This window comes from Scyliorhinus torazame, chromosome 2, assembly GCF_047496885.1.
Source record: "Scyliorhinus torazame isolate Kashiwa2021f chromosome 2, sScyTor2.1, whole genome shotgun sequence".
NCBI lineage: Eukaryota > Metazoa > Chordata > Chondrichthyes > Carcharhiniformes > Scyliorhinidae > Scyliorhinus > Scyliorhinus torazame.
This window is the reverse complement of record NC_092708.1, coordinates 100,371,015-100,397,295: the sequence shown is the minus strand read 5'-3', so window position 1 is coordinate 100,397,295 and position 26,281 is coordinate 100,371,015. Positions and strand designations below refer to the sequence as shown.

Sequence of the window (26,281 nt, the reverse complement as noted above, 5' to 3'; positions counted from 1 at the left end):
GGGGCATAGACAGAGTGGATAGTCAAAGGCTTTTTCCCAGGGTAGAGGGGTCAATTACTAGGGGGCATAGGTTTAAGGTGCGAGGGGCAAGGTTTAGAGGAGATGTACGAGGCAAGTTTTTTACACAGAGGGTAGTGGGCGCCTGGAACTCGCTGCCGGAGGAGGTGGTGGAAGCAGAGACGATAGTGACATTTAAGGGGCATCTTGACAAATACATGAATAGGATGGGAATAGAGGGATACGGACCCAGGAAGTGTAGAAGGTTTTAGTTTAGACGGGCAGCATGGTCAGCACAGGCTTGGAGGGCCAAAGGGCCTGTTCCTGTGCTGTACTTTTCTTTGTTTGTTCTTTGTTTAGACAACTCCATCACTGCGGCCACTGTTCCATTTGTTCCATGGGTTTCAACTTTGCTGATAAGCTTGTAATTGGCACCTTAGCAAACCCATTTTCAATATCAACGACATTAGCTTCATTAACACACTTGAATTTTTCAATGAAGTGACAATTGATTTAGTTTAACACAATTTGCTCTTGACAAATCCATGCCAGGTTTCCTTAATTAATTTGGTGCTGGATTATTGTTTTACAAGCTTCCCCACCATCAAGGTTAAATTGACTTGTTATACTCCGCTGATCCAGTCCCATCACCAGTCCACGATATGCCAAGGTCAAAGCATCTGCATCACCCACCGCCCAGTGGGGCATGCCGGTTTGTTGAGTCATCCTTGTCATCGGTGTTTTTAACTTCTTCTTTGTCTGCTCCTCATCTTCATCGTCTTCATCATTCCCCATGGGTGTCTTCGGACTTTGAGGGGGGGGGGGGGAAAGTGTTGTAATAACTTGCACAGGTCACATGGGGCTGGGTTGATTGTTTTCCCCATCTTCGCTTTGGGGGCCTTGGAGATCGGGCCTTGGAAATGGCGTCCCAATCTCTTGCTACACTGGGGAGTTCCGACGAGCAGAGCTCCCCACTGTACAAAACGGAGCCATGTGCAGCCTTGGCCGAGCATTCCTCGTTCAGGCCCCTTATACAATGCGAGTTGCATTGAATAGCCATGTGTTTCTCGGCGCTGCAGGCACCGGGAAACATGCAGCTAAACGCACTCGCTATGGGACATTGTTCCCGTTTGGTTAAATCAAGCCCTTCGAAATTTATTTTAGCACTGGGGAGTTGAATTCGGAGATCGGGTTGCCATTTTGAAAGGGTGTTCTGAGCTTTAAGTGAGGTTGTGGATCCCTCACACTCCCCACCCATGAGCAATGTCACCCCCCCACATACATGGGCACTACCGCACACCCCCTCATGTGAGGACAACCTGCTATGGATCCCTGGTTCCTCCCACCTCTTCAGGCCTCTCCCCAGTCTCTTAGAGGTCCCCTTACTCCAGGACACCCACCCATCCCCCCCAATTTTCCAGAGGCCCCTACATACCTGCCCTGCACCCCCCACCTTTAAACCCACACCTCCACCCACCTTTCATGGGCATGCCCCCCCCCCCGTGCCCTGACCCTTGACAGTGCCACCCTAGAACCCAGGCACTTTTTTACTGTCAGCCTGACACCATGGAAGTGCTCCTGCTACATTGCCAGTGCCATCCAGGCACCTTGGCATTGCCAGGGTGGCAGTGCCAAGGGGCCAGCTGGCTGTGCTAAGGTGACAGCATTCCTGTAGGGAAGGCCACTGACCCACCCCGCACTGTCCCTGACCAGCCAGAGGCGTCTGATGGCTCAAGAGACCCCCTGGGTGCCATTTCACCTGGTCTACATTTGTGAGGACCAGTACTGAATGGTGCCGGGCTGCAGCCTCGTTAACGAGGCTGGTAGATCCCGGGAGGCTGGTAGATATCGGATGAACTCACCGGAGGTTTAAACCCTACTTAGGCGCATGCCTTTTGGTCGCATCCCTTTTGGATGGGATTCCGATTCTGACCTGGGTACATCCCGTGAGGCGTGAAGGCTGTCAGGAAGCCCACAGGAGACCTTTCCTAGGATCTACTGGCCACGTTGCGCTTGAGTGAGAGTGAGAGCGCAACACGGCCAGGAGAGCACTTCCCATGTTTTGATAAGAGCATTCTGAAATTTCAGTAAACAATGTGAGCAGCATTCTCCCCGTGTCTGCGTGGTTCTCAGCCCCACAATCCAAAGATGTGCATGTTAGGTGCATTGGCCACGCTAAATTGTCCCTTAATTGGAAAAAAAATTGGATACTCTAAAGTGAGCAGCGTATGAATTACACGTACCATATTCTTTCATTTCAAAATAGAAACCATTTTCAGTGCTTCCATCTTCAAGTAATTTCTGAAGCTGTGATTCTATCTTTTGCCTTTAAAAAGAAAAATCACTAAATTATATAGTCATATGGCTGTATTACTTACAATAGTATTTATTAATTTTATCATGCATTTTACTGTCATACAATACTCATTTATGGTATCTTCAGGTCAGTTGTTATCACCCACACAGGCCTAATGGGGTAGGGATGATCCACAACCTCGTGGAGCTTGCGGAATATGAGCTCCCCCGATAAGAGGAAGGGGAACCTTAACAAGGTTCATGTGTCGTTGTATAAATAGAGTCGGCCAGTCAGGCACTGGCTAGAGAAGACCCAATAGGGAACTACTGGAGCTGAACATAATACATAACATGTTAAATAAAGTCACTTTTATTTTTCTCTACAACTCGGTGTGGACTCATTGTTTTTCCTTACAAAACAGTAAAGGTTGCTTAATAGTAAGCAGGGCCAGGATCTTGGCTGATGTTGCACTCTGTAACTCAGAAGTGTTGAGGGCTATCATTAGGTTTTGTTCTATTTATATATTGATATTGAAAAATGTTTTTGAGGTTGTTTCTCTCTTTCTTCCCTCCTGACTGATAAATATACGGCGGGATTCTCCATCCAGCAAAGCTGGAATCACAAAATATGATTGGGCGAGAATCGGGCATGAGCCGAAAATCGTGGCCGACGTTGAGGTTCTTTCTCTCTTACTTCCCTCCTGACTGATAAATATAGGGCGGGATTCTCCATCCAGCAAAGCTGGAATCACAAAATATGATTGGGCAAGAACCGGGCGTGAGCCGAAAATCGTGGCCGACGCCAGGCGCCTGACGGAATGCCATACCTCAGCAGCGACGTCAATGCATTCTACTCCTCAAGTACAGTAAACACCATTGGAATATCATTAACGGTCCCAACCTGGTATTCTCTCGGGCCGGATGGGGTCCATAGAGCGCATTGCTGGCATGGGTAGGGCCAGCCACCGGTACCCGTGCCAGCAGGGACGGATTCCGGGGCCAGAGGGGCATTGACAGGGACAGGCATGCAGTGCGGAGGACAGAGTGCAAGAGGGAACGGCCAGAGGTGGTTGTGGGGATGAAAGAGAGGGGGTGGGGAAGACAAACATGCGGGGGCAGGGGCTGCAGTGCAGGCCAAGGCCACCGTGTAGCCCATTGGATCTGGTTTGGCACCATGCTAACATGTATGCCTTTCACCCCCTGCAGACAATGGACTTCGGAATCCAACCAGGGAAGATAGCCTTCATCTTGGGGGATGCTCTGAGGTTGTACAAGCAGGACCTGCTCGGGGAGGACCCTGCAGCAGCGGAGGGTGCCCCAGAGGGACAGGAGCCAGCCGGTAAGGATGGAGAACCAGCTGCCCAACAGGCCGTGGATGAGGTGGGAAGAAGGGGCCGCAAGGCCTCGTGTGTACTGGCAGCGCCTGTCGAGGACCTGCCGGACCAGACGTGTCGTCAAAGGCTCCAATTGAAAATGGGACCATGCAGCATATCTGCAGGATCATGGATCCGCGCCGTCACAGAGGCCCTGTATGCCCAGACGGCACAATATATCAAATTAAGTATGGACCGAGCCCACCAAGATGCCCAGCGCATGAGGGACTGGTCTTCACAAACCAAAAGGGCTTTGATTCGATGAATGTGCAGCTGGTGTGTGATCATGAGCTGCGTATCATGCACATCTGTGCCCAAGGCAGCGTGCACAACGCCTTCATCCGGCACACTCAACAGTCCCTGACACCTTTGAGGGGCACCACCAAGTGAGGGGTTGGCTCCTGGGCAACAGGGGTTATCCACTGCAGTCATGGCTGATGACACCTGTCTGGAGGCCACAGACCAACGCGGAGACCCGCTACAATGACTCCCATGCCGCGACCAGGGTAGTGATTGAGCGGTGCATCGGCATCCTGAAGATGCTGTCAAGTGCCTAGACCACTTTGGAGGGGCCCTCCAAAATAGCGCTAGGAGAGTCTCCCACATCGTGCTTGCCTGCTGCGTGCTCCAAAACATTGCACAGCAGAGAGGTGACATGCTGGAGGAGGAGAATGGACACCAGGCCTGGTACGACAAGGATGTGGAGGAGGGTCAGGATGGGCAGGTCATGAGGCCTGGGCAGGCACAGGAGACAGGACAACATGTGTGCCAGGTTCGCCACGCACGGAACACTCTAATCGCCTCCAGGTTCACTGACTAGGGGACCTGGCCGACGGCACAAACATCCCAACCCACCCCACACATCCCCACGCCCCCACCACCCTGTGGGCCGAACACCCCTTCCCATGACCATTCTCCCTGCACCACCCCACCTGACACCCACCCCACCCTGCAATCCCCTCCGTGATTCCTACCTGCCTCCTTATGGGGCGCGGGCCCTGGGTTGGTAGTAACAGCGGGTTTGGTCCATGGGATGGAGGATGATGATGACCAAATCTGCGATGAGCTCTGGTGCTCCGCATTGTTTGACAATGTCTGACTCCTTCCCATGGTAGCACTGTCCACCATCCACTGGAGTGATCCCTGCATGCGAGCTGGCCAATCCATCATGCGGTCCCATCAAACCCTTGGGGTGACGGAGGTGGGGACAGGGTGCGGGGAGGGAAGGGGGAGAGTAGTGAGGATGGGGAGAGGCACCAGGGAGACATGCAACGTCCGACCAGGGGGCCCCAGCCTGCGCACACCTCCAATATCTGCCCATCTCCACCCCCTCACCCCTAGCACTCCCTCTGCAGCCAGCCCAGCGCTTGCATCCTTCTGAAAGAACACTGAGGCAGGTTGGAACTTTTGTGCACTGGTGTTTACTTTGAACACAACAGGTGAACATCTCTATAATGGTTTGTGCCCTAGACCCGAACGCTATCCTGCGTGCTGCACCTGTGCCAACTTAACTGAATTCTACCTTTCTGGCCTTAAGGGCCCTAATGCTATGTTGAGGTGGATCCCCAGATGGTACATCAGGGTGGAGGCAGCCTGTTGCGATTCCCGGCCTGTGACATGGGTCCCCTTCGGTGGCGGTTGCCTGGAGAGACCGGGCCTGGATGGGCCCAGCAGTCGCTCGGGTGCCCGAGGTGATGTGGTGCCACCCTGTTCTGCCGCTGCCGATCGGATGCACCAGAGACAAGGAGAGTGGGGTGGGGTGCGGGTGCTGTGGTGTTCCAACACCTCCCTTGCGGAAGTCACCGGCCTGAGCCCCATCACCTCCTCCTCCCTCGTGGTGCCCTATGGCCCCCAGGCTACTCCTTGGGACGGGGTGTGACCGGAGTGAACACCTGGCTGTCCCCCACCACCTAGTGTTGCCAGTCCTGGAGGCCCACTCTCGTCTCGCCCCGGGTCTCCATGCTTGTAGCCATGGAGTACAGGTACTGCGCCACCTTCCTCTGGGACATCACTCTGTGACTGTGCCACCTCCCTCTGGGACTGGCTCAGATCAGCCAGCGCCCGGTCAATGCTGTTGACTCCCTCAGCCATAACCCGTTGTGACTAGGCCAAGCTCTAAAGCCCCGCCTCAATGTCCAGGTGGCCCTGTTACATGGCTGCCTGTGTCAGGGCTGACCTGTCCTGTGCCTCAGCTACCACCCGCACAGATTGCCCCGAATCTTGGACACCATGACTCATGGCTAATACCTTCGCTCCCAAAGCCTCCAGGCGCACGTTACCCGTGCGATGTTGGCCTGGGTGGCACGCATGTTTGGTACCGCCTCCTGCCCCTGCAGGTAGTTCAACTGGGCCTGCAAGCGCCGGATGGCTTCTGGCAGCTTCTCATAGAACATACAGTGCAAAAGGAGGCCATTCGGCCCATTGAGTCTGCACCGACCCACTTAAGCTCTCACTGCCACCCTATCCCCGTAACCCATCCTAACCTTTTTGGTCACTGAGGGCAATTTATCATGGCCAATTCACATAACCTGCACGTCTTTGGACGTCTGCACGTTCTATGTTCTTTGGACTGTGGGAGGAAACCGGAGCACCCGGAGGAAACCCACGTAGACACGGGGAGAACGTGCATAATCCAGCGGGGAATCGAACCTGGGACCCTGGCGCTGCAAAGCCACAGTGCTATCCACTTGTGCTACCGTGCTGCCCTCCTGTCGTCCCTAGCTCTGTGTCTGCATCTCCATTATCAATGGCACTACCCTTTCCAGAACCCAAGAACTGTCTGGACAGCAGCTAGTCCCTTGGGTTGGGCCGTACTCCGACACTCCGCCCCCTCGGGGGTTCCTACCTCCACCTGATGTACTGCTACATCTGTGTGGTGCACACCAGATAGTGCCCCAGGAGCCTCTTCACTAAAGTGCCCAACCAAGTTGAGTGTCTCTGGGATGGTGAAGGGTGTTCGAGACAACTGTGATAGAAAGTCAGTGTCATTCCCAGACTGGTGCTCCAGTCTTGGGCTGGCATTTGGGGGCTTTCTTTGCTGTCCGTTGCCACCTCATCGCTGGAATCTGCTGATTTCTGAGTTTCCTGATCAAAGTGAGAGGGGGTGATGACAACCCACACCAATCTGTTTCAGCTCCACTATTTAAAGTGATCCTATGAGGGTTAGAATTGAAGGTTTGTCCAGTTGTCATAGCAGACTTGGACATGCATCGGCTGATTATGGGTGGGGGATTTCAATACGATTATAGAACCAAGCAAGGCCCGGTCAAGCCCAAGTCGTCAAGGGTGTGAGCAGTGGCAAAGATGGGGATTTATGGAGCACCTGGGGGAGGGGTGTGAGGGGGGGGGGGTGTCTTGAGTTTGGAAGGACGATGGCGAAGAGGTTTTCATACTCCTCCCATGTCAAAGATTATCATGGAACTTACAGTGCAGAAGGAGGCCATTTGGCCAAGTCTGCACCAGCTCTTGGAAAGAGCACCCTACCCAAGATCAACACCTCCACCCTAGCCCCATAACCCAGTAACCCCACCCAACACTAAGGGCAATTTTGGACACTAAGGGCAATTTATCATGGCCAATCCACCTAACCTGCACATCTTTGGACTGTGGGAGGAAACCGGAGCACCCGGAGGAAACCCACGCACACAAGGGGAGGATGTGCAGACTCCGCACAGACAGTGACCCAAGCCGGAATCGAACCTGGGACCTTGGAGCGGTGAAGCAATTGTGCTATCCACAATACTACCGTGCACCGGGTGTAGTCCCCGATTGATTTTTGTCATGCCAGATAAGACGTTACTGGTGGGGGTGGTCGACTTAAGAGTATTCGCCGATTGTGGTTTCTGACACGCCCCGCACTGGGTGGATTTGCGCATGACCCGGGGGGCCAATGCCCGCACTGGCGGTTGGATCTGGGACTATTGGCAGATGAGGAGGTGTGTGAGCGGGTGAGGGAGGAGGGGGGGGGGGCTGGAGTTCATTTCATTTCGGGCAGTTACGGAGGGCCAGAGGGGCAGTGTATGAGTACGGAGAGAAGGCGAGCAGGATGTTGGCCCATCAGTTGAGAAAGCAAGAGGTGGCGAGGGAGATTGGCAGAGTGAGGGATGATAAGGGTCAGATGGTGATGGACACGGAGGGGGTGAATGGCGTGTTTGAGGTGTTTTATAGAAGGCTTTACAAGTCTGAGCCGCTGGCAGAGGGGAGGGGATGCGACGGTATTTGGACGGGTTGGAGTTGCCCAATGTAGAGGAGGGGCTAGTTCAGGGACTGAGGGCCCTAATTGGGCTGAGGGAGATGATGGATAGTACGGGGACGATGCAGGCAGGCAAGGCCTAGGGCCGGATGAGTTCCCAGTGGAATTTCACAAAAGGTTTGGAGCAGACCTCGGGCACTGCTGGTGAGGGTGTATAATGAAGCAAGGGAAAGGAGAGAACTCCCCCCAACATTGCCACAGACCTCCACCTCCCTGATATTAAAGAAGTATAAGGATCCGGAGAAGTGTGGGTACCGTCCAATATTACTGAATGTTGGCGCCAAGCAAAGGTGTTCTCCTCACGAATTGAGGACTATGCCCTGAGGTTGATAGACGAACATCAAATGGGTTTTTTGAAGGGGAGGCAGTTGACGGCGAATGTGAGGTGGCTGTTTAATGTAATCATGATGCCTTTGGAAGGGCAGGAGGTGGAGGTAGTGATGGCGATGGGCGCGGAGGAGGCGTTCAATCAGGTGGAGTGGGAGTATCTACTGGAGGTGTTGGGGCAGTTCGGGTTCGGGCAGGGGTTTGTGGATTGGGTCCGGTTGCTGTATAAGCCGGCAGTTGCGAGTGTGCGGGCGAACCGAGCGAGTTCGGGGTATTTCGGGCTGCATCGGGGACGACACACGGGTGCCCCTGCTCCCCGTTGCTCATCGCCTTGGCCGCTAGCAATGGCGCTTAGAACGTCGAGGGACTGGAGAGGAATTGAGCAGGGGGTCCACGAGGGTCTCATTGCATGCGGATGACCTGTTGCTGTATATTTCAGACCCGTTGGGCAGTATTGGAGGCATCATGTGGATATTCAAGGAATTTTTCAGGTTACAAGACCTGTAACCGGGAAGAGCAAGGTGTTCCTGATTAATACTAGAGGGCAGGAAAGGAGGTTAGGGGAGTTGCTGTTTAGGGTGGTGGGGGAAAGCTTTAGTTATTAGGTATCCAAGTGATGCGGGGCTGTGCGCAGCTGCACAAGTTGAACCTGGCTCGGCTGGTGGAGCAGATGATAATGGATTTCCAGAGTGGGATGTGCTGCCAGTAAAAATGACGGTGCTGCCAAGGTTTCTGTCTGTGTTCCAGAACCTCCCAATCTTCATCCCCAAATTGTTTTTTAAGAAGCTCATTACGCGATCTCTGGATTTGTGTGGGCTGGGAAGACCACTGGAGCGGAGGTGACAATAGACAATAGAACATTACAGCGCAGTACAGACCCTTCGGCCCTCAATGTTGCGCCGACTTGTGAAACCAATCTAAAGCCCATCTACACTATTCCATCATCATCCATATGTTTATCCAATGACCATTTAAATGCCCTTAATGTTGGCGAGTCCACTACTGTTGCAGGCAGGGCATTCCACGCCCCTACTACTCTCCGAGTAAAGAACCTACCTCTGACATCTGTCCTATATCTATCTCCCCTCAATTTGAAGCTATGTCCCCTCGTGCTAGCCATCACCATCCGAGGAAAAAGGCTCTCACTGTTCACCCTATCTAATCCTCTGATCATCTTGTATGCCTCTATTAAGTCACCTCTTAACCTTCTTCTCTCCAACGAAAACAGCCTCAAGTCCCTCAGCCTTCTCTCATAAGATCTTCCCTCCATACCAGGCAACATCCTGGTAAATCTCCTCTGCACCCTTTCCAATGCTTCCACATCCTTCCTATAATGCGGCGACCAGAACTGCACGCAATACTCCAAATGCGGCCGCACCAGAGTTTTGTACAGCTGCAACATGACCTCATGGCTCCGAAACCCAATCCCTCTACCAATAAAAGCTAACACACCATACGCCTTCTTAACAACCCTATCAACCTGGGTGGCAACTTTCAGGGATTCATGTACATGAACACCGAGATCACTCTGCTCATCCACACTACCAAGAATCGTACCATTAGCCCAGTATTCTGTATTCCTGTTACTCCTTCCAAAATGAATCATCTCACACTTTTCTGCATTAAACTCCATTTGCCACTTCTCAGCCCAGCTCTGCAGCTTATCTATGTCCCTCTGTAACCTGCAACATCCTTCCGCACTGTCCACAACTCCACCGATTTAAGTGTCATCCGCAAATTTACTCACCCATCCTTCTACGCCCTCCTCCAGGTCATTTATAAAAATAACAAACAGCAGTGGCCCCAAAACAGATCCTTGTGGTACACCTCTAGTAACTGAACTCCAGGCTGAACATTTCCCATCAACCACCACCCTCTGTCTTCTTACAGCTAGCTAATTTCTGATCCAAACCGTTAAATCACCCTCAATCCCATGCCTCCGTATTTTCTGCAATAGCCCACCGTTGGGGAACCTTATCAAACACTTTACTGAAATCATAATACACCACATCAACTGCTTTACCCTCGTCCACCAGTTTGGTCAGCTTCTCAAAGAACTCAATAAGGTTTGTGAGGCACAACCTAACCCTTCAGAAAATCGTGTTGACTATCCCTAACCAAATTATTCCTTTCTAGATGATTATAAATCCTTTCGCTTATAATCCTTTCCAAGACTTTGCCCACAACAGAAGTAAGGCTCACTGGTCTATAGTTACCGGGGTTGTCTTTACTCCCCTTCTTGAACAAGGGGACAACATTTGCTATTCTCCAGTCTTCTGGCACTATTCCTGTAGAGAATGACGACAGAAAGATCAAAGCCAAAGGCTCTGCAATCTCCTCCCTAGCTTCCCAGAGAATCCTAGGATAAATCCCATCCGGCCCAGGGGACCTATCTATTTTCACACTTTCCAGAATTGCTAACACCTCCTCCTTATGAACCTCAATCCTGTCTAGTGCAGTAGCCTGTATCTCAGTGTTCTCCTCGACAACATTGTCTTTATCCTGTGTGAATACTGACGAAAAATATTCATTTAGCGCCTCTCGTAGCTCCTCGGACTCTACGCACAACTTCCCACTACTGTCCTTGACTGATCCTACTCTTACCCTAGTCATTCTTTTATTCCTGACATACCTACAGAAAGCTTTAGGGTTATCCTTGTTCCTACCTGCCAAGGACTTCTCATGGCCCCTTCTGGCTCTTCTTAGCTGTCTCTTTAGGTCCTTCCTGGCTAACTTGTAACTCTCAAGCGCCCTAACTGAACCTTCATGTCTCATCTTTACATAAGCCTCCTTCTTCCTCTTGACAAGTGATTCAACTACTTTAGTAAACCACTGATCCCTTGCTCGACCTCAGTCTTGGGCACGCCCAGAACATGTGGACGTGATTCACAAGCCTCCCCGCACACCACCCACACATATCCCTTCAAAGAACCTAGGGAGGGGGGGAGGGGGTGATGGTGCTGCCGAATATGATGAATTACTACCGGGCGGTGAATATTGCTGTGGTTAGGAAATAGGTCTTGAGGGAGGGGTTGAATGGAGGCGGTATCGTGTAGGGGAACATGTTTGCGAGCTTTGTTGTCAGCGCCTCTACAGTTCTCGGCAGCCAGGTACTCCGTAAGCCCAGTGGTGGTGTCGGCCTTAAGAGTGCAGGGGCAATGGAGGTAGAATTTGGGCTGGAGGGTGCCTCGGTGTGAGCACCGATCTGCGACAACCTTAGGTTTACGCCGGGGGGCGGCTGGATGAGATGTTTCGGGGGTGGTGGCAGGTAGGGATTGAGCGATTTGGCAATCTTTTTGTAGTGGGCAAATTTGCAAAGTTGGAGGACCTGGAGAAAGAGTACGAGTTGCCCAGGGGGAACGGCTTTAGATACCTACAGGTCCGAAACTTTGTAAGGAGAGAAATGCCGTCCTTTTCTTGGCTGCTGCCCCTGAGGTTGCAAGACAAGGTGCTGTCGAGGGATGAGATCTGGGAGGGGAAGTTGTCCGATGTTGATAAGGAATGGATAGATTGGGAAGGAGCCCTGGTGGGGGACGTAAAGCGTATGGGAGGAGGAGATGGGAGACAAGGTGATACATGGGACGCATTTGATGGGAGCAATGATGAGTAGGTTCTTTGAGGGGATAGAGGATATGTGTGGGTGATGTGCAGGGAGGCTTGTGAATCAGGTCCACATGTTCTGGGCATGCCCAAGACTGAGAGGGTTCTGGCAGGGGTTCGCAGACGTGATGTCTGAGATGCTGGGAGTGGAGGTAGTCCCGAGTCCAGAGGTGGCGATATTCGGGGTGCCGGAAGATCTAAGAGTTCAGGGAGTGAGAGAGACCAACGTTTTGGCCATTGCCTGCCTGATAACCTGGAGACAGATTTTGCTCGGGTGGCAGGATGGAGCCGCCAAAGCGGGGGTGTGGATGAGCGACCTGGTGGAATTCCTGAGGCTGGAGAAGGTTAAGTTCATTTTGAGGGGGTCAGTGGAGGGGTCTACCTAGGCGTGGAAGCCGTTTATTGATTTCTTTAAGGGGATTTAAGGGTTCAGCAGCAGTGGGGGACATGGGGGTGTGGCTAAGGGGGTTAAAATGGGGAAGGTGGGATGTGCGAGAGCATAATTTCCCTGTATCCCATGCCCCCTGACTTTCTGAATGAGCCTACCATGGGGAACCTTATCAAATGCCTTACTGAAATCGATTTACACCACATCCACTGACCGACCTTCATCAATGTGTCTCGTCACATCCTCAAAGAATTCAATGAGGCTTGGGAGGCATGATCTGCCCCTCACAAAGCCATGCTTCTATCTTTAATCAAACAATGTTTTTCTAAATAATCATAAATCCTATCTCTCAGAATCCTTTCCACTATTTTGCTCACCACAGACGTAAGACTGACTGGTCTGTAATTCCGAGGGATTTCCCTATTCCCTTTATTGAACAGGGGAACAACATTCGTCTCTTTCCAATCATCCAGCACTATTCCAGTGGAGAGTCAGGACGCAAAGGTCATCGCCAACAACGCAGCAATCTCTTCCCTTGGGTAACCTTGGGTATATCCTGTCTGACCCAGGTGACTTATCTATCCTGATGCATTTCAAAATTTCCAGTACATTCTCCTTCTTAATATCAACCCGTTCAAGTTCACGCAGTTCTCAAGAGCAACAAGATCCCTCTCTCTAGTGAATACTGAAGCAAAATATTCATTTAGGGCCTCCCTACATCCTCAAACCCTAGGCCCAAGTTCCCTCCACTATCCCTGATCTGCCCTACCCTCACACTGATCATCCTCTTATTTCTTACGTAAGTGTAGAACGTCTTGGGGTTTTCCCTAATCCTTCCTGCCAGGGCTTTTTCATGCCCCCTTCTAGCTCTCCTCAGTCCATTTCTCAGTTCCTTCCTGGCTACCTTGTAACCCTCGAGAGCCGTGCCAGATCCTTGCTTCCTCGACCTTACATAAGCTTTCTTCTTCCTCTTGGCTAGAACCTCCACTTCTCTTGTCATCCAAGGCTCTTTCACCTTACCATTCCTTCATTATCTCAGTGGGACAAAACTATCCAGCACTCGCAACAAGTGCTCCTTAAACAACCCCCACATAACTGTCGTGCATTTCCCTGAGAACATCTGTTCCCAATTTATGCTCCTCAGCTCCTGTCTAATAGCAGTATAATTTCCCCTCCGGCAATTAAATACCTTCTCATACAATCTGTTCCTATCCCTCTCCATGACTGGTAAAAGTCCAGTAAGAAGTCTTACAACACCAGGTTAAAGTCCAACAGGTTTGTTTCAAACACTAGCTTTCGGAGCACTGCTCCTTCCTCAGGTGAATGAAGAGGTATGTTCCAGAAACATATATATAGACAAATTCAAAGATGCCAGACAATGTTTAGAATGCGAGAATTTGCAGGTAATTAAGTCTTTACAGATCCAGAGATAGGGGTAACCCCAGGTTAAAGAAGTGTGAATTGTCTCAAGCCAGAACAGTTGGTAGGATTTCGCAAGCCCAGGCCAGATGGTGGGGGATGAATGTAATGCGACATGAATCCCAAGTCCCGGTTGAGGCCGCACTCATGTGTGCGGAACTTGGCTATAAGTTTCTGTATGGTGATTCTGCGTTGTCGCGCGTCCTGAAGGCCGCCTTGGAGAACGCTTACCCGGAGATCAGAGGCTGAATGCCCTTGACTGCTGAAGTGTTCCCCGACTGGAAGGGAACATTCCTGCCTGGTGATTGTCATGCGATGTCCGTTCATTTGTTGTCGCAGCGTCTGCATGGTCTCGCCAATGTACCACGCTTCGGGACATCCTTTCCTGCAGCGTATGAGGTAGACAACGTTGGCCGAGTTGCACGAGTATGTACCGCGTACCTGGTGGGTGGTGTTCTCACATGTAATGGTCGTATCCATGTCGATGATCTGGCACGTCTTGCAGAGATTGCCATGGCAGGGTTGTGTGGTGTCGTGGTCACTGTTCAGAAGGCTGGGTAGTTTGCAGCAAACAATGGTTTGTTTGAGGTTGCGCGGTTGTTTGAAGGCAAGCAGTGGGGGGTGTGGGGATGACTTGGCAAGATGTTCATCTTCATCGATGACATGTTGAAGGCTGCGAAAAAGATGCCGTAGTTTCTCCGCTCCGGGAAAGTACTGGACGACGAAGGGTACTCTGTCGGTTGTGTCCCGTGTTTGTCTTCTGAGGAGGTCGGGGCGGTTTTTTGCTGTGGCGCGTTGGAACTGTCGATCGATGAGTCGAGCGCCATATCCCGTTCGTACGAGGGCATCTTTCAGCATCTGTAGATGTCTGTTACGCTCCTCCTCGTCTGAGCAGACCCTGTGTATACGGAGGGCTTGTCCATAGGGAATGGCTTCTTTAATGTGTTTAGGGTGGAAGCTGGAGAAGTGGAGCATTGTGAGGTTATCTGTGGGCTTGCGGTAAAGCGAAGTGCTGAGGTGACCGTCCTTGATGGAGATGAGTGTGTCCAAGAATGCAACTGATTTTGGAGAGTAGTCCATGGTGAGTCTGATGGTGGGATGGAACTTATTGATGTCATCGTGTAGTCGTTTCAGTGATTCTTCACCGTGGGTCCAAAGGAAAAAAATGTCATCGATGTATCTGGTGTATAACGTCGGTTGAAGGTCCTGTGTAGGAGGAGGTCTTGTTCAAACTTGTGCATGAAGATGTTGGCATATTGAGGTGCGAATTTGGTCCCCATGACTGTTCCATGCGTCTGGATGAAGAACTTGTTGTCGAAGGTGAAGACGGTGTGATCCAGAATGAAGCGGATGAGTTGCAGAATTGCGCCTGGAGATTGGCAGTTGTCGGTGTTGAGTACTGAGGCTGTTGCAGCAATGCCGTCATCATGGGGGATGCTGGTGTAGAGTGCCGAGACGTCCATTGTGACAAGGAATATTCCTGGTTCAACTGGTCCATGGGTGTTGAGTTTCTGAAGGAAGTCCGTCGTGTTGCGACAGAAGCTGGGCGTACCTTGTACGATGGGTTTCAAGATGCCTCGATGTAGCCAGAGAGGTTCTCACACAGGGTCCCATTGCCTGAAACGATAGGACGGCCTGGTGTGTTGGCCTTGTGTATTTTCGGGAGGCAGTAGAGATCTCCAATGCGTGAAGTACGTGGGATGAGAGCACGTAGGGTGCTCTGAAGGTCTGGGTCCAAGGTCTTGATCAGTCTGTTAAGTTGGCGGATGTGTTCCTTGGTCGGATCAGTCTGTTAAGTTGGCGGATGTGTTCCTTGGTCGCACTGCCGATCTCTCGGTCTGCTGTTCCGGTTCATTGGTAGTCTCCTTGGGTTCGCTGTCAGCCTCTTGAGGTCTGTGGAAGAATTCCCGGAGCCTCATTCACCTGATGAATTCCTCTGTGCCTGCCGCGAGACTGATGGGATCCATTTTGGTGGTGGTGCAGAAATTGAGCCCTCTGCTGAGGACTTCGATTTCGCCTGGTTGAAGAGTATAGTCCGACAAGTTGACAATAGATGGTAAAAGTCAAGGAGTTGTGGTCACTGTCACCGAAATGCTCTCCCACCGAGACATCTGGGGCGCAATTCTCCCGAAACGGCGCGATGTCGGCGACTGGCGCCCAAAACGGCGCCAATCATGCGGGCATCGCGCCGCCCCAAAGGTGCGGAATGCTCCGCATCTTTGGGGGCCGAGCCCCAACATTGAGGGGCTAGGCCGGCGGCGGAGGAATTTCCGCCCCGCCAGCTGGCGGAAACGGCCTTTGTTGCCCCGCCAGCTGGCGCGGAAATGACATCTCCGGGCGGCGCATGCGCGGGAGCGTCAGCAGCCGCTGACAGTTTCCCACGCATGCGCAGTGGAGGGAGTCTCTTCCGCCTCCGCCATGGTGGAGACCGTGGCGGAGGCGGAAGGGAAAGAGTGCCCCCACGGCACAGGCCCGCCCGCGGATCGGTGGGCCCCGATCGCGGGCCAGGCCACCGTGGGTCACCCTCTGGGGCCAGATTGCCCCGCACCCCCCCCGAGGACCACGGAGCCCGCCCACGCCGCCTTGTCCCGCCGTTCAAAAGGTGGTTTAATCCACACCGTCGGGACAGGCAATTTATCGGCGGGACTTCGGCCCAACCGGGCCGGAGAATCCAGCGGGGGGGCCCGCCAACCGGCGCGGCCTGATTCCCGCCCCCGCCGAATATCCGGTGCCGGAGGCTTCGGCAACCGGTGGGGGAGGGATTCACGCCAGCCCCCGGCGATTCTCCGACCCGGCAGGGGGTCGGAGAATGACGCCCCTGATACTTGGCCTGGTTCATTGCCAAGCACCAAATCCAATATGGCCTGCCTCTAATCGGCCAATCTACATATTGAGTCAGGAATCCTTTCTGGACACACCTGACAAAATCTGCTCCATCTAAACCATTTGCACTAAGGAGGTTCCAGTCAATATTTTGGACAAGCTGAGTGAATGGGTAAATGCATGGCAGATGCAATGTAATGTGGATAAATATGAGGTTATCCATTTTTGTATGAAAACCAGGAAGGTAGATTTTTTAAAATATGTTTATTGAAATGTTTTCTTTATAAACAAAATAATATAAAACAATTAACCCAAGTTACAATATCAAAGAACAAGACAGACAAGCAAAAGCACAAAATAACTTAATCCTCCAAAACTAAACTAAACCCCTTAACAACTACGGTGACTAGCTCTTTAAAAAAGGAAATAACTGACTGCCATCTCAGTTGGAACCCTTCTACCTACCTACCACCTGATGGTATATTTAACCTTCTCTAACTGCAAGAATGATATGCAGTCACCCAACCAAACTGAGTCACAGGGCGGAGTAGGATTCCTCCACCAAAGCAGAACTCGCCTCCGGGCTGTTAACAAAGCAAAGGTAAGGACAAGCGCCTTCACCCTAGTGTGGAGCACCTGTGAGTCTTAAATAGCCACCAGCAGACATGACTCCAAATAGACATTGAGTATAGCTGACATGGTATAGAAGAAAGAGGCCCATAAGCTTACTAACTTGGGACAAGACGCAGGACATATGAGTTTGGTTAGCTGGCCTCCGAGAACGATTTCGGCGTGAGAACAGCTGGTGAGTCAGTTTCAGCGGGAGCAGTGCGGAAGTGGTTGCTGGGAGGTAAGTCTGTCCTTTAAAAGCACTTGTCTGTGCAGGGGCAGGCCAGTCGATTTCGGCGTGAGAACAGCTGGTGAGTCAGTTTCAGCGGGAGCAGTGCGGAAGTGGTTGCTGGGAGGTAAGTCTGTCCTTTAAAAGCACTTGTCTTTGCAGGGGCAGGCCAGTCGATTTTCGGCGGGAGAATCAGCTGGTGAGTCAGTTTCAGCGGGAGCAGTGCGGAAGTGGTTGCTGGGAGGTAAGTCTGTCCTTTAAAAGCACTTGTCTTTGCAGGGGCAGGCCAATCGATTTCGGCGTGAGAACAGCTGGTGAGTCAGTTTCAGCGGGAGCAGTGCGGAAGTGGTTGCTGGGAGGTAAGTCTGTCCTTTAAAAGCACTTGTCTTTGCAGGGGCAGGCCAGTCGATTTCGGCGTGAGAACAGCTGGTGAGTCAGTTTCAGCGGGAGCAGTGCGGAAGTGGTTGCTGGGAGGTAAGTCTGTCCTTTAAAAGCACTTGTCTTTGCAGGGGCAGGCCAGTCGATTTCGGCGGGAGAATCAGCTGGTGAGTCAGTTTCAGCGGGAGCAGTGCGGAAGTGGTTGCTGGGAGGTAAGTCTGTCCTTTAAAAGCACTTGTCTTTGCAGGGGCAGGCCAGTCGATTTCGGCGGGAGAATCAGCTGGTGAGTCAGTTTCAGCGGGAGCAGTGCGGAAGTGGTTACTGGGAGGTAAGTCTGTCCTTTAAAAGCACTTGTCTTTGCAGGGGCAGGCCAGTCGATTTCGGCGGGAGAATCAGCTGGTGAGTCAGTTTCAGCGGGAGCAGTGCGGAAGTGGTTGCTGGGAGGTAAGTCTGTCCTTTAAAAGCACTTGTCTTTGCAGGGGCAGGCCACTCGATTTCGGCGTGAGAACAGCTGGTGAGTCAGTTTCAGCGGGAGCAGTGCGGAAGTGGATGCTGGGAGGTAAGTCTGTCGTTTAAAAGCACTTGTCTTTGCAGGGGCAGGCCAGTCGATTTCGGCGTGAGAACAGCTGGTGAGTCAGTTTCAGCGGGAGCAGTGCGGAAGTGGTTGCTGGGAGGTAAGTCTGTCCTTTAAAAGAACTTGTCTTTGCAGGGGCAGGCCAGTCGATTTTCGGCGGGAGAATCAGCTGGTGAGTCAGTTTCAGCGGGAGCAGTGCGGAAGTGGTTGCTGGGAGGTAAGTCTGTCCTTTAAAAGAACTTGTCTTTGCAGGGGCAGGCCAATCGATTTCGGCGTGAGAACAGCTGGTGAGTCAGTTTCAGCGGGAGCAGTGCGGAAGTGGTTGCTGGGAGGTAAGTCTGTCCTTTAAAAGCACTTGTCTTTGCAGGGGCAGGCCAGTCGATTTCGGTGTGAGAACAGCTGGTGAGTCAGTTTCAGCGGGAGCAGTGCGGAAGTGGTTGCTGGGAGGTAAGTCTGTCCTTTAAAAGCACTTGTCTTTGCAGGGGCAGGCCAGTCGATTTCGGCGGGAGAATCAGCTGGTGAGTCAGTTTCAGCGGGAGCAGTGCGGAAGTGGTTGCTGGGAGGTAAGTCTGTCCTTTAAAAGCACTTGTCTTTGCAGGGGCAGGCAAGTCGATTTTCGGCGGGAGAATCAGCTGGTGAGTCAGTTTCAGCGGGAGCAGTGCGGAAGTGGTTGCTGGGAGGTAAGTCTGTCCTTTAAAAGCACTTGTCTTTGCAGGGGCAGGCCAGTCGATTTCGGCGGGAGAATCAGCTGGTGAGTCAGTTTCAGCGGGAGCAGTGCGGAAGTGGTTGCTGGGAGGTAAGTCTGTCCTTTAAAAGCACTTGTCTTTACAGGGGCAGGCCACTCGATTTCGGCGTGAGAACAGCTGGTGAGTCAGTTTCAGCGGGAGCAGTGCGGAAGTGGTTGCTGGGAGGTAAGTCTGTCCTTTAAAAGCACTTGTCTTTGCAGGGGCAGGCCAGTCGATTTCGGCGGGAGAATCAGCTGGTGAGTCAGTTTCAGCGGGAGCAGTGCGGAAGTGGTTGCTGGGAGGTAAGTCTGTCCTTTAAAAGCACTTGTCTTTGCTGGGGCAGGCCAGTCGATTTCGGCGTGAGAACAGCTGGTGAGTCAGTTTCAGCGGGAGCAGTGCGGAAGTGGTTGCTGGGAGGTAAGTCTGTCCTTTAAAAGCACTTGTCTTTGCAGGGGCAGGCCAGTCGATTTCGGCGGGAGAATCAGCTGGTGAGTCAGTTTCAGCGGGAGCAGTGCGGAAGTGGTTGCTGGGAGGTAAGTCTGTCCTTTAAAAGCACTTGTCTTTGCAGGGGCAGGCCAGTCGATTTCGGCGGGAGAAAAGCTGGTGAGTCAGTTTCAGCGGGAGCAGTGCGGAAGTGGTTGCTGGGAGGTAAGTCTGTCCTTTAAAAGCACTTGTCTTTGCAGGGGCAGGCCAGTCGATTTCGGCGTGAGAACAGCTGGTGAGTCAGTTTCAGCGGGAGCAGTGCGGAAGTGGTTGCTGGGAGGTAAGTCTGTCCTTTAAAAGCACTTGTCTTTGCAGGGGCAGGCCAGTCAATTTCGGCGGGAGAATCAGCTGGTGAGTCAGTTTCAGCGGGAGCATTGCGGAAGTGGTTGCTGGGAGGTACGTCTGTCCTGTAAAAGCACTTGTCTTTGCAGGGGCAGGCCAGTCGATTTCGGCGGGAGAATCAGCTGGTGAGTCAGTTTCAGCGGGAGCAGTGCGGAAGTGGTTGCTGGGAGGTAAGTCTGTCCTTTAAAAGCACTTGTCTTTGCAGGGGCAGGCCAGTCGATTTCGGCGGGAGAACAGCTGGTGAGTCAGTTTCAGCGGGAGCAGTGCGGAAGTGGTTGCTGGGAGGTAAGTCTGTCCTTTAAAAGCACTTGTCTTTGCAGGGGCAGGCCAGTCGATTTCGGCAGGAGAATCAGCTGGTGAGTCAGTTTCAGCGGGAGCAGTGCGGAAGTGGTTGCTGGGAGGTAAGTCTGTCCTTTAAAAGCACTTGTCTTTGCAGGGGCAGGCCAGTCGATTTTGGCGGGAGTGGAGCTGGCTGGTTAGTCAATTTCAGCAGGAGCTGAGAAATTTTTTTTTTTTTAAATTAGTGTTTTAGGCGGGAACAGGAAGTCGACCCGCGGACGTCTGGGAAGACCCTCACCAATAAATTCTGGTGGAGGGGAAACCCGAGACACTACACGTGTAGTGTCTCCCACCCGCCCTCCTCCTCTAACCTAATAATAAAACCCATTGGTCTGAGGTAAGTACCATATTTTATTATATTATTATTAATTTTTATAAAAAATTTAATTTAGTTGTTAGCCAGATCTTGGTAGAAAGTTAGAGGAATGGCAGGGAAGGGAGTGCAATGTTCCTCCTGCAGGATGTTTGAGGTGAGGGATGCAGTTAGTGTCCCTGCTGATTTTACCTGCAGGAAGTGCTGCCATCTCCAGCTCCTCCAAGACCGAGTTAGGGAACTGGAGCTGGAGTTGGAAGAACTTCGGATCATTCGGGAGGCAGAAGGGGTCATAGATAGCAGCTTCAGGGAATTAGTTACACCAAAGATTGGAGATAGGTGGGTAACTGTAAGAGGGACTGGGAAAAAGCAGTCAGTGCAGGGATCCCCTGCGGTCGTTCCCCTGAGAAACAAGTATACCGCTTTGGATACTTGTGGGGGGGACGACTTACCAGGGGTAAGCCATGGGGTACGGGCCTCTGGCACGGAGTCTGTCCCTGTTGCTCAGAAGGGAAGGGGGGAGAGGAGCAGAGCATTAGTAATTGGGGACTCTATAGTCAGGGGCACAGATAGGAGATTTTGTGGGAGCGTGAGAGACTCACGTTTGGTATGTTGCCTCCCAGGTGCAAGGGTACGTGATGTCTCGGATCGTGTTTTCCGGGTCCTTAGGGGGGAGGGGGAGCAGCCCCAAGTCGTGGTCCACATTGGCACTAACGACATAGGTAGGAAAGGGGACAAGGATGTCAGGCAGGCTTTCAGGGAGCTAGGATGGAAGCTCAGAACTAGAACAAACAGAGTTGTTATCTCTGGGTTGTTGCCACGTGATAGTGAGATGAGGAATAGGGAGAGAGAGCATTTAAACACGTGGCTACAGGGATGGTGCAGGCGGGAGGGATTCAGATTTCTGGATAACTGGGGCTCTTTCTGGGGAAGGTGGGACCTCTACAGACAGGATGGTCTACATCTGAACCTGAGGGGCACAAATATCCTGGGGGGGAGATTTGTTAGTGCTCTTTGGGGGGGTTTAAACTAATGCAGCAGGGGCATGGGAACCTGGATTGTAGTTTTAGGGTAAGGGAGAATGAGAGTATAGAGGTCAGGAGCACAGATTTGACGTCGCAGGAGGGGGCCAGTGTTCAGGTAGGTGGTTTGAAGTGTGTCTACTTCAATGCCAGGAGTATACGAAACAAGGTAGGGGAACTGGCAGCATGGGTTGGTACCTGGGACTTCGATGTTGTGGCCATTTCGGAGACATGGATAGAGCAGGGACAGGAATGGATGTTGCAGGTTCCGGGGTTTAGGTGTTTTAGTAAGCTCAGAGAAGGAGGCAAAAGAGGGGGAGGTGTGGCGCTGCTAGTCAAGAGCAGTATTACGGTGGCGGAGAGGATGCTAGATGGGGACTCTTCTTCCGAGGTAGTATGGGCTGAAGTTAGAAACAGGAAAGGAGAGGTCACCCTGTTGGGAGTTTTTTATAGGCCTCCTAATAGTTCTAGGGATGTAGAGGAAAGGATGGCGAAGATGATTCTGGATAAGAGCGAAAGTAACAGGGTAGTTATTATGGGAGACTTTAACTTTCCAAATATTGACTGGAAAAGATATAGTTCGAGTCAATAGATGGGTCGTTTTTTGTACAGTGTGTGCAGGAGGGTTTCCTGAAACAATATGTTGACAGGCCAACAAGAGGCGAGGCCACGTTGGATTTGGTTTTGGGTAATGAACCAGGCCAGGTGTTGGATTTGGAGGTAGGATAGCACTTTGGGGACAGTGACCACAATTCGGTGACGTTTACGTTAATGATGGAAAGGGATAAGTATACACCGCAGGGCAAGAGTTATAGCTGGGGGAAGGGCAATTATGATGCCATTAGATGTGACTTGGGGGGGATAAGGTGGAGAAGTAGGCTGCAAGTGTTGGGCACACTGGATAAGTGGGGCTTGTTCAAGGATCAGCTACTGCGTGTTCTTGATAAGTATGTACCGGTCAGACAGGGAGGAAGGCGTCGAGCGAGGGAACCGTGGTTTACCAAGGAAGTGGAATCTCGTGTTAAGAGGAAGAAGGAGGCCTATGTGAAGCTGAAGTGTGAAGTTTCGGTTGGGGCGATGGATAGTTACAAGGTAGCGAGGAAGGATCTAAAGAGAGAGCTAAGACGAGCAAGGAGGGGACATGAGAAGTATTTGGCAGGAAGGATCAAGGAAAACCCAAAAGCTTTCTATAGGTATGTCAGGAATAAGCGAATGACTAGGGAAAGAGTAGGACCAGTCAAGGACAGGGATGGGAAATTGTGTGTGGAGTCTGAAGAGATAGGCGAGATACTAAATGAATATTTTTCGTCAGTATTCACTCAGGGAAAAGATAATGTTGTGGAGGAGAATGCTGAGCCCCAGGCTAATAGAATAGATGGCATTGAGGTACGTAGGGAAGAGGTGTTGGCAATTCTGGACAGGCTGAAAATAGATAAGTCCCCGGGACCTGATGGGATTTATCCTAGGATTCTCTGGGAGGCCAGGGAAGAGATTGCTGGACCTTTGGCTTTGATTTTTATGTCATCACTGGCTACAGGAATAGTGCCAGAGGACTGGAGGATAGCAAATGTGGTCCCTTTGTTCAAAAAGGGGAGCAGAGACAACACCGGCAACTATAGACCGGTGAGCCTCACGTCTGTAGTGGGTAAAGTCTTGGAGGGGATTATAAGAGACAAGATTTATAATCATCTAGATAGGAATAATATGATCAGGGATAGTCAGCATGGCTTTGTGAAGGGTAGGTCATGCCTCACAAACCTTATTGAGTTCTTTGAGAAGGTGACTGAACAGGTAGACGAGGGTAGAGCAGTTGATGTGGTGTATATGGATTTCAGCAAAGCGTTTGATAAGGTTCCCCACGGTAGGCTATTGCAAAAAATACGGAGGCTGGGGATTGAGGGTGATTTAGAGATGTGGATCAGAAATTGGCTAGCTGAAAGAAGACAGAGGGTGGTGGTTGATGGGAAATGTTCAGAATGGAGTACAGTCACAAATGGAGTACCACAAGGATCTGTTCTGGGACCGTTGCTGTTTGTCATTTTTATCAATGACCTAGAGGAAGGCGCAGAAGGGTGGGTGAGTAAATTTGCAGACGATACTAAAGTCGGTGGTGTTGTCGATAGTTTGGAAGGATGTAGCAGGTTACAGAGGGATATAGATAAGCTGCAGAGCTGGGCTGAGAGGTGGCAAATGGAGTTTAATGTAGAGAAGTGTGAGGTGATTCACTTTGGAAGGAATAACAGGAATGCGGAATATTTGGCTAATGGTAAAGTTCTTGAAAGTGTGGATGAGCAGAGGGATCTAGGTGTCCATGTACATAGATCCCTGAAAGTTGCCACCCAGGTTGATAGGGTTGTGAAGAAGGCCAATGGAGTGTTGGCCTTTATTGGTAGAGGGATTGAGTTCCGGAGTCGGGAGGTCATGTTGCAGCTGTACAGAACTCTGGTACGGCCGCATTTGGAGTATTGCGTACAGTTCTGGTCACCGCATTATAGGAAGGACGTGGAGGCTTTGGAGCGGGTGCAGAGGAGAGTTACCAGGATGTTGCCTGGTATGGAGGGAAAATCTTATGAGGAAAGGCTGATGGACTTGAGGTTGTTTTCGTTGGAGAGAAGAAGGTTAAGAGGAGACTTAATAGAGGCATACAAAATGATCAGGGGGTTGGATAGGGTGGACAGTGAGAGCCTTCTCCCGCGGATGGATATGGCTGGCACGAGGGGACATAACTTTAAACTGAGGGGTAATAGATATAGGACAGAGGTCAGAGGTAGGTTCTTTACGCAAAGAGTAGTGAGGCCGTGGAATGCCCTACCTGCTACAGTAGTAAACTCGCCAACATTGAGGGCATTTAAAAGTTTATTGGATAAACATATGGATGATGAGTGTTCCGGGTGCGGCGATGACCAGCTGAGTCGCACGTTTCGGCAGCTCCCTGTGAAACGGACTTTTGGGCTCTTGATAGGAGCCCCAACGGCAATTTTAACGGCTAAAAACACCGTGCGGTAAACCAGGAGGGTGTTCCCCCTGGACACGGATGGAAAAAGGAGAGGAAAGTGGCCGGATTGCAGCGGATCCTTTGGAACAACGGCAAGGAAGGCAAGCAAAAACCAAGATGGCGTCGGAAGGTGGCAGTTTCATATGGGGCCCTGAACAACAAGAGTTCTTGAAATGCTGCGTGGAGGAGATAAAAAAGGAAATGAAGAAAGAGTTGTTGGCCCCGATACTACAGGCGATCGAAGGGCTAAAGGAGGAACAAAAGACCCAGGAGCAGGAGCTTCGGGTCGTGAAGGCGAAAGCAGCCGAGAATGAGAACGATATACAGGGCCTGGTGGTGAAGTCGGAGATATAGGAGGCACACCAGAAACGATGTGTGGAGAGGTTGGAGGCACTGGAAAACAACGCAAGGAGGAACAACCTGAGGATTCTTGGCCTTCCTGAAGGTGTGGAGGGGGCGGACGTCGGGGCATATGTGAGCACGATGCTGCACTCGTTAATGGGAGCGGAGGCCCCGACGGGTCCGTTGGAGGTGGAGGGAGCGTACCGAGTTATGGTGCGAGGATCGAGAGCAGGAGAAACTCCCAGAGCCATAGTGGTGAGATTCCTCCGTTTTAAGGATAGAGAAATGGTCCTTAGATGGGCGAAGAAAACTCGGTGCAGTAAATGGGAGAACGCGGTGATCCGCGTTTATCAAGACTGGAGTGCGGAGGTGGCGAGAAGGAGGGCGAGCTTTAATCGGGCCAAGGCGGTACTTCACAAAAGGAAGATAAAATTTGGAATGCTGCAACCGGCAAGACTGTGGGTCACATATCAAGGGAGGCACCACTACTTTGAGACGGCGGATGAAGCGTGGACTTTTATTGTCGAAGAAAAACTGGAATGAGTGGATTATGAAAAAGAACGTTTGGACAAAGTGGTGGGGCGAATGGGGGGGGCGAAGAGGGGTTTTATGTTCTAATCCTGCGGTATGGTAACTTTTATTTCTCCCACAGGTGGTGATGGGGGGAGGTGGGGAGGGAGAGGAGATGGGGCGTTGGCCATGGGAGGCGGGGCCGAGGGAGAGGCGCGGGCTTGGTTCCCGCGCTATGATAATTATGGCGGGAATAGAGAAGCAGGAAGGAGGGGGCGTCGCACGGTGCGAGCCGTGGTCACGGGGGGAAGCCGAGGTCAGCCAGAGTTTGCTGACTTCTGGGAGCAACATGGGGGGAGTAATTACGCTAGCGGGGGGTCTAGCGGGGGGGGTGGGAGGGGGGAATTACTGGGTTGCTGCTGCTGGGGAAAGGGGGGAGTGGGTACGGGAGAGGATGGGCGGGGGGGCACCGCCTGGGGGTGATACAGCTGCGTGGGAACTGGGTGAGAAGCTGGAAAAAGATGATGGCTAACCGGCAAGGGGAGGGGGTGGGAAGCCCCCCAACTCGGCTGGTCACGTGGAACGTGAGAGGGCTCAACGGGCCGATAAAGAGGGCACGAGTACTCGCACACCTTAAGAAACTTAAAGCAGATGTGGTTATGTTACAGGAAACGCACCTGAAACTGATAGACCAGGTTAGGCTGCGTAAAGGATGGGTGGGGCAGGTGTTCCATTCGGGGCTGGATGCGAAAAACAGGGGGGTGGCTATATTAGTGGGGAAGCGGGTAATTTTCGAGGCAAAGACTATAGTGGTGGATAACGGGGGCAGATACGTGATGGTGAGTGGCAAATTACAGGGAGAGATGGTGGTTTTGGTAAACGTGTATGCCCCGAACTGGGATGATGCCAACTTTATGAGGCGAATGCTAGGACGCATCCCGGACCT

The 26,281-nt window shown here is 51.8% G+C and overlaps 1 protein-coding gene across 8 annotated transcripts in view; it reads right to left on the bottom strand.

The window, feature by feature from the left end:
• The window catches only part of LOC140390043 (coiled-coil domain-containing protein 148-like), a 301,551-nt gene that overhangs the window by 157,448 nt on the left and 117,822 nt on the right, over positions 1–26,281 (bottom strand). For all 8 annotated transcript variants that reach the window (XM_072474916.1, XM_072474899.1, XM_072474930.1 and 5 more), the window contains one exon: positions 2,241–2,323. In XM_072474916.1, the coding sequence (XP_072331017.1) occupies positions 2,241–2,323 (83 nt within the window). The remainder of the gene's footprint in view (positions 1–2,240; positions 2,324–26,281) is intronic.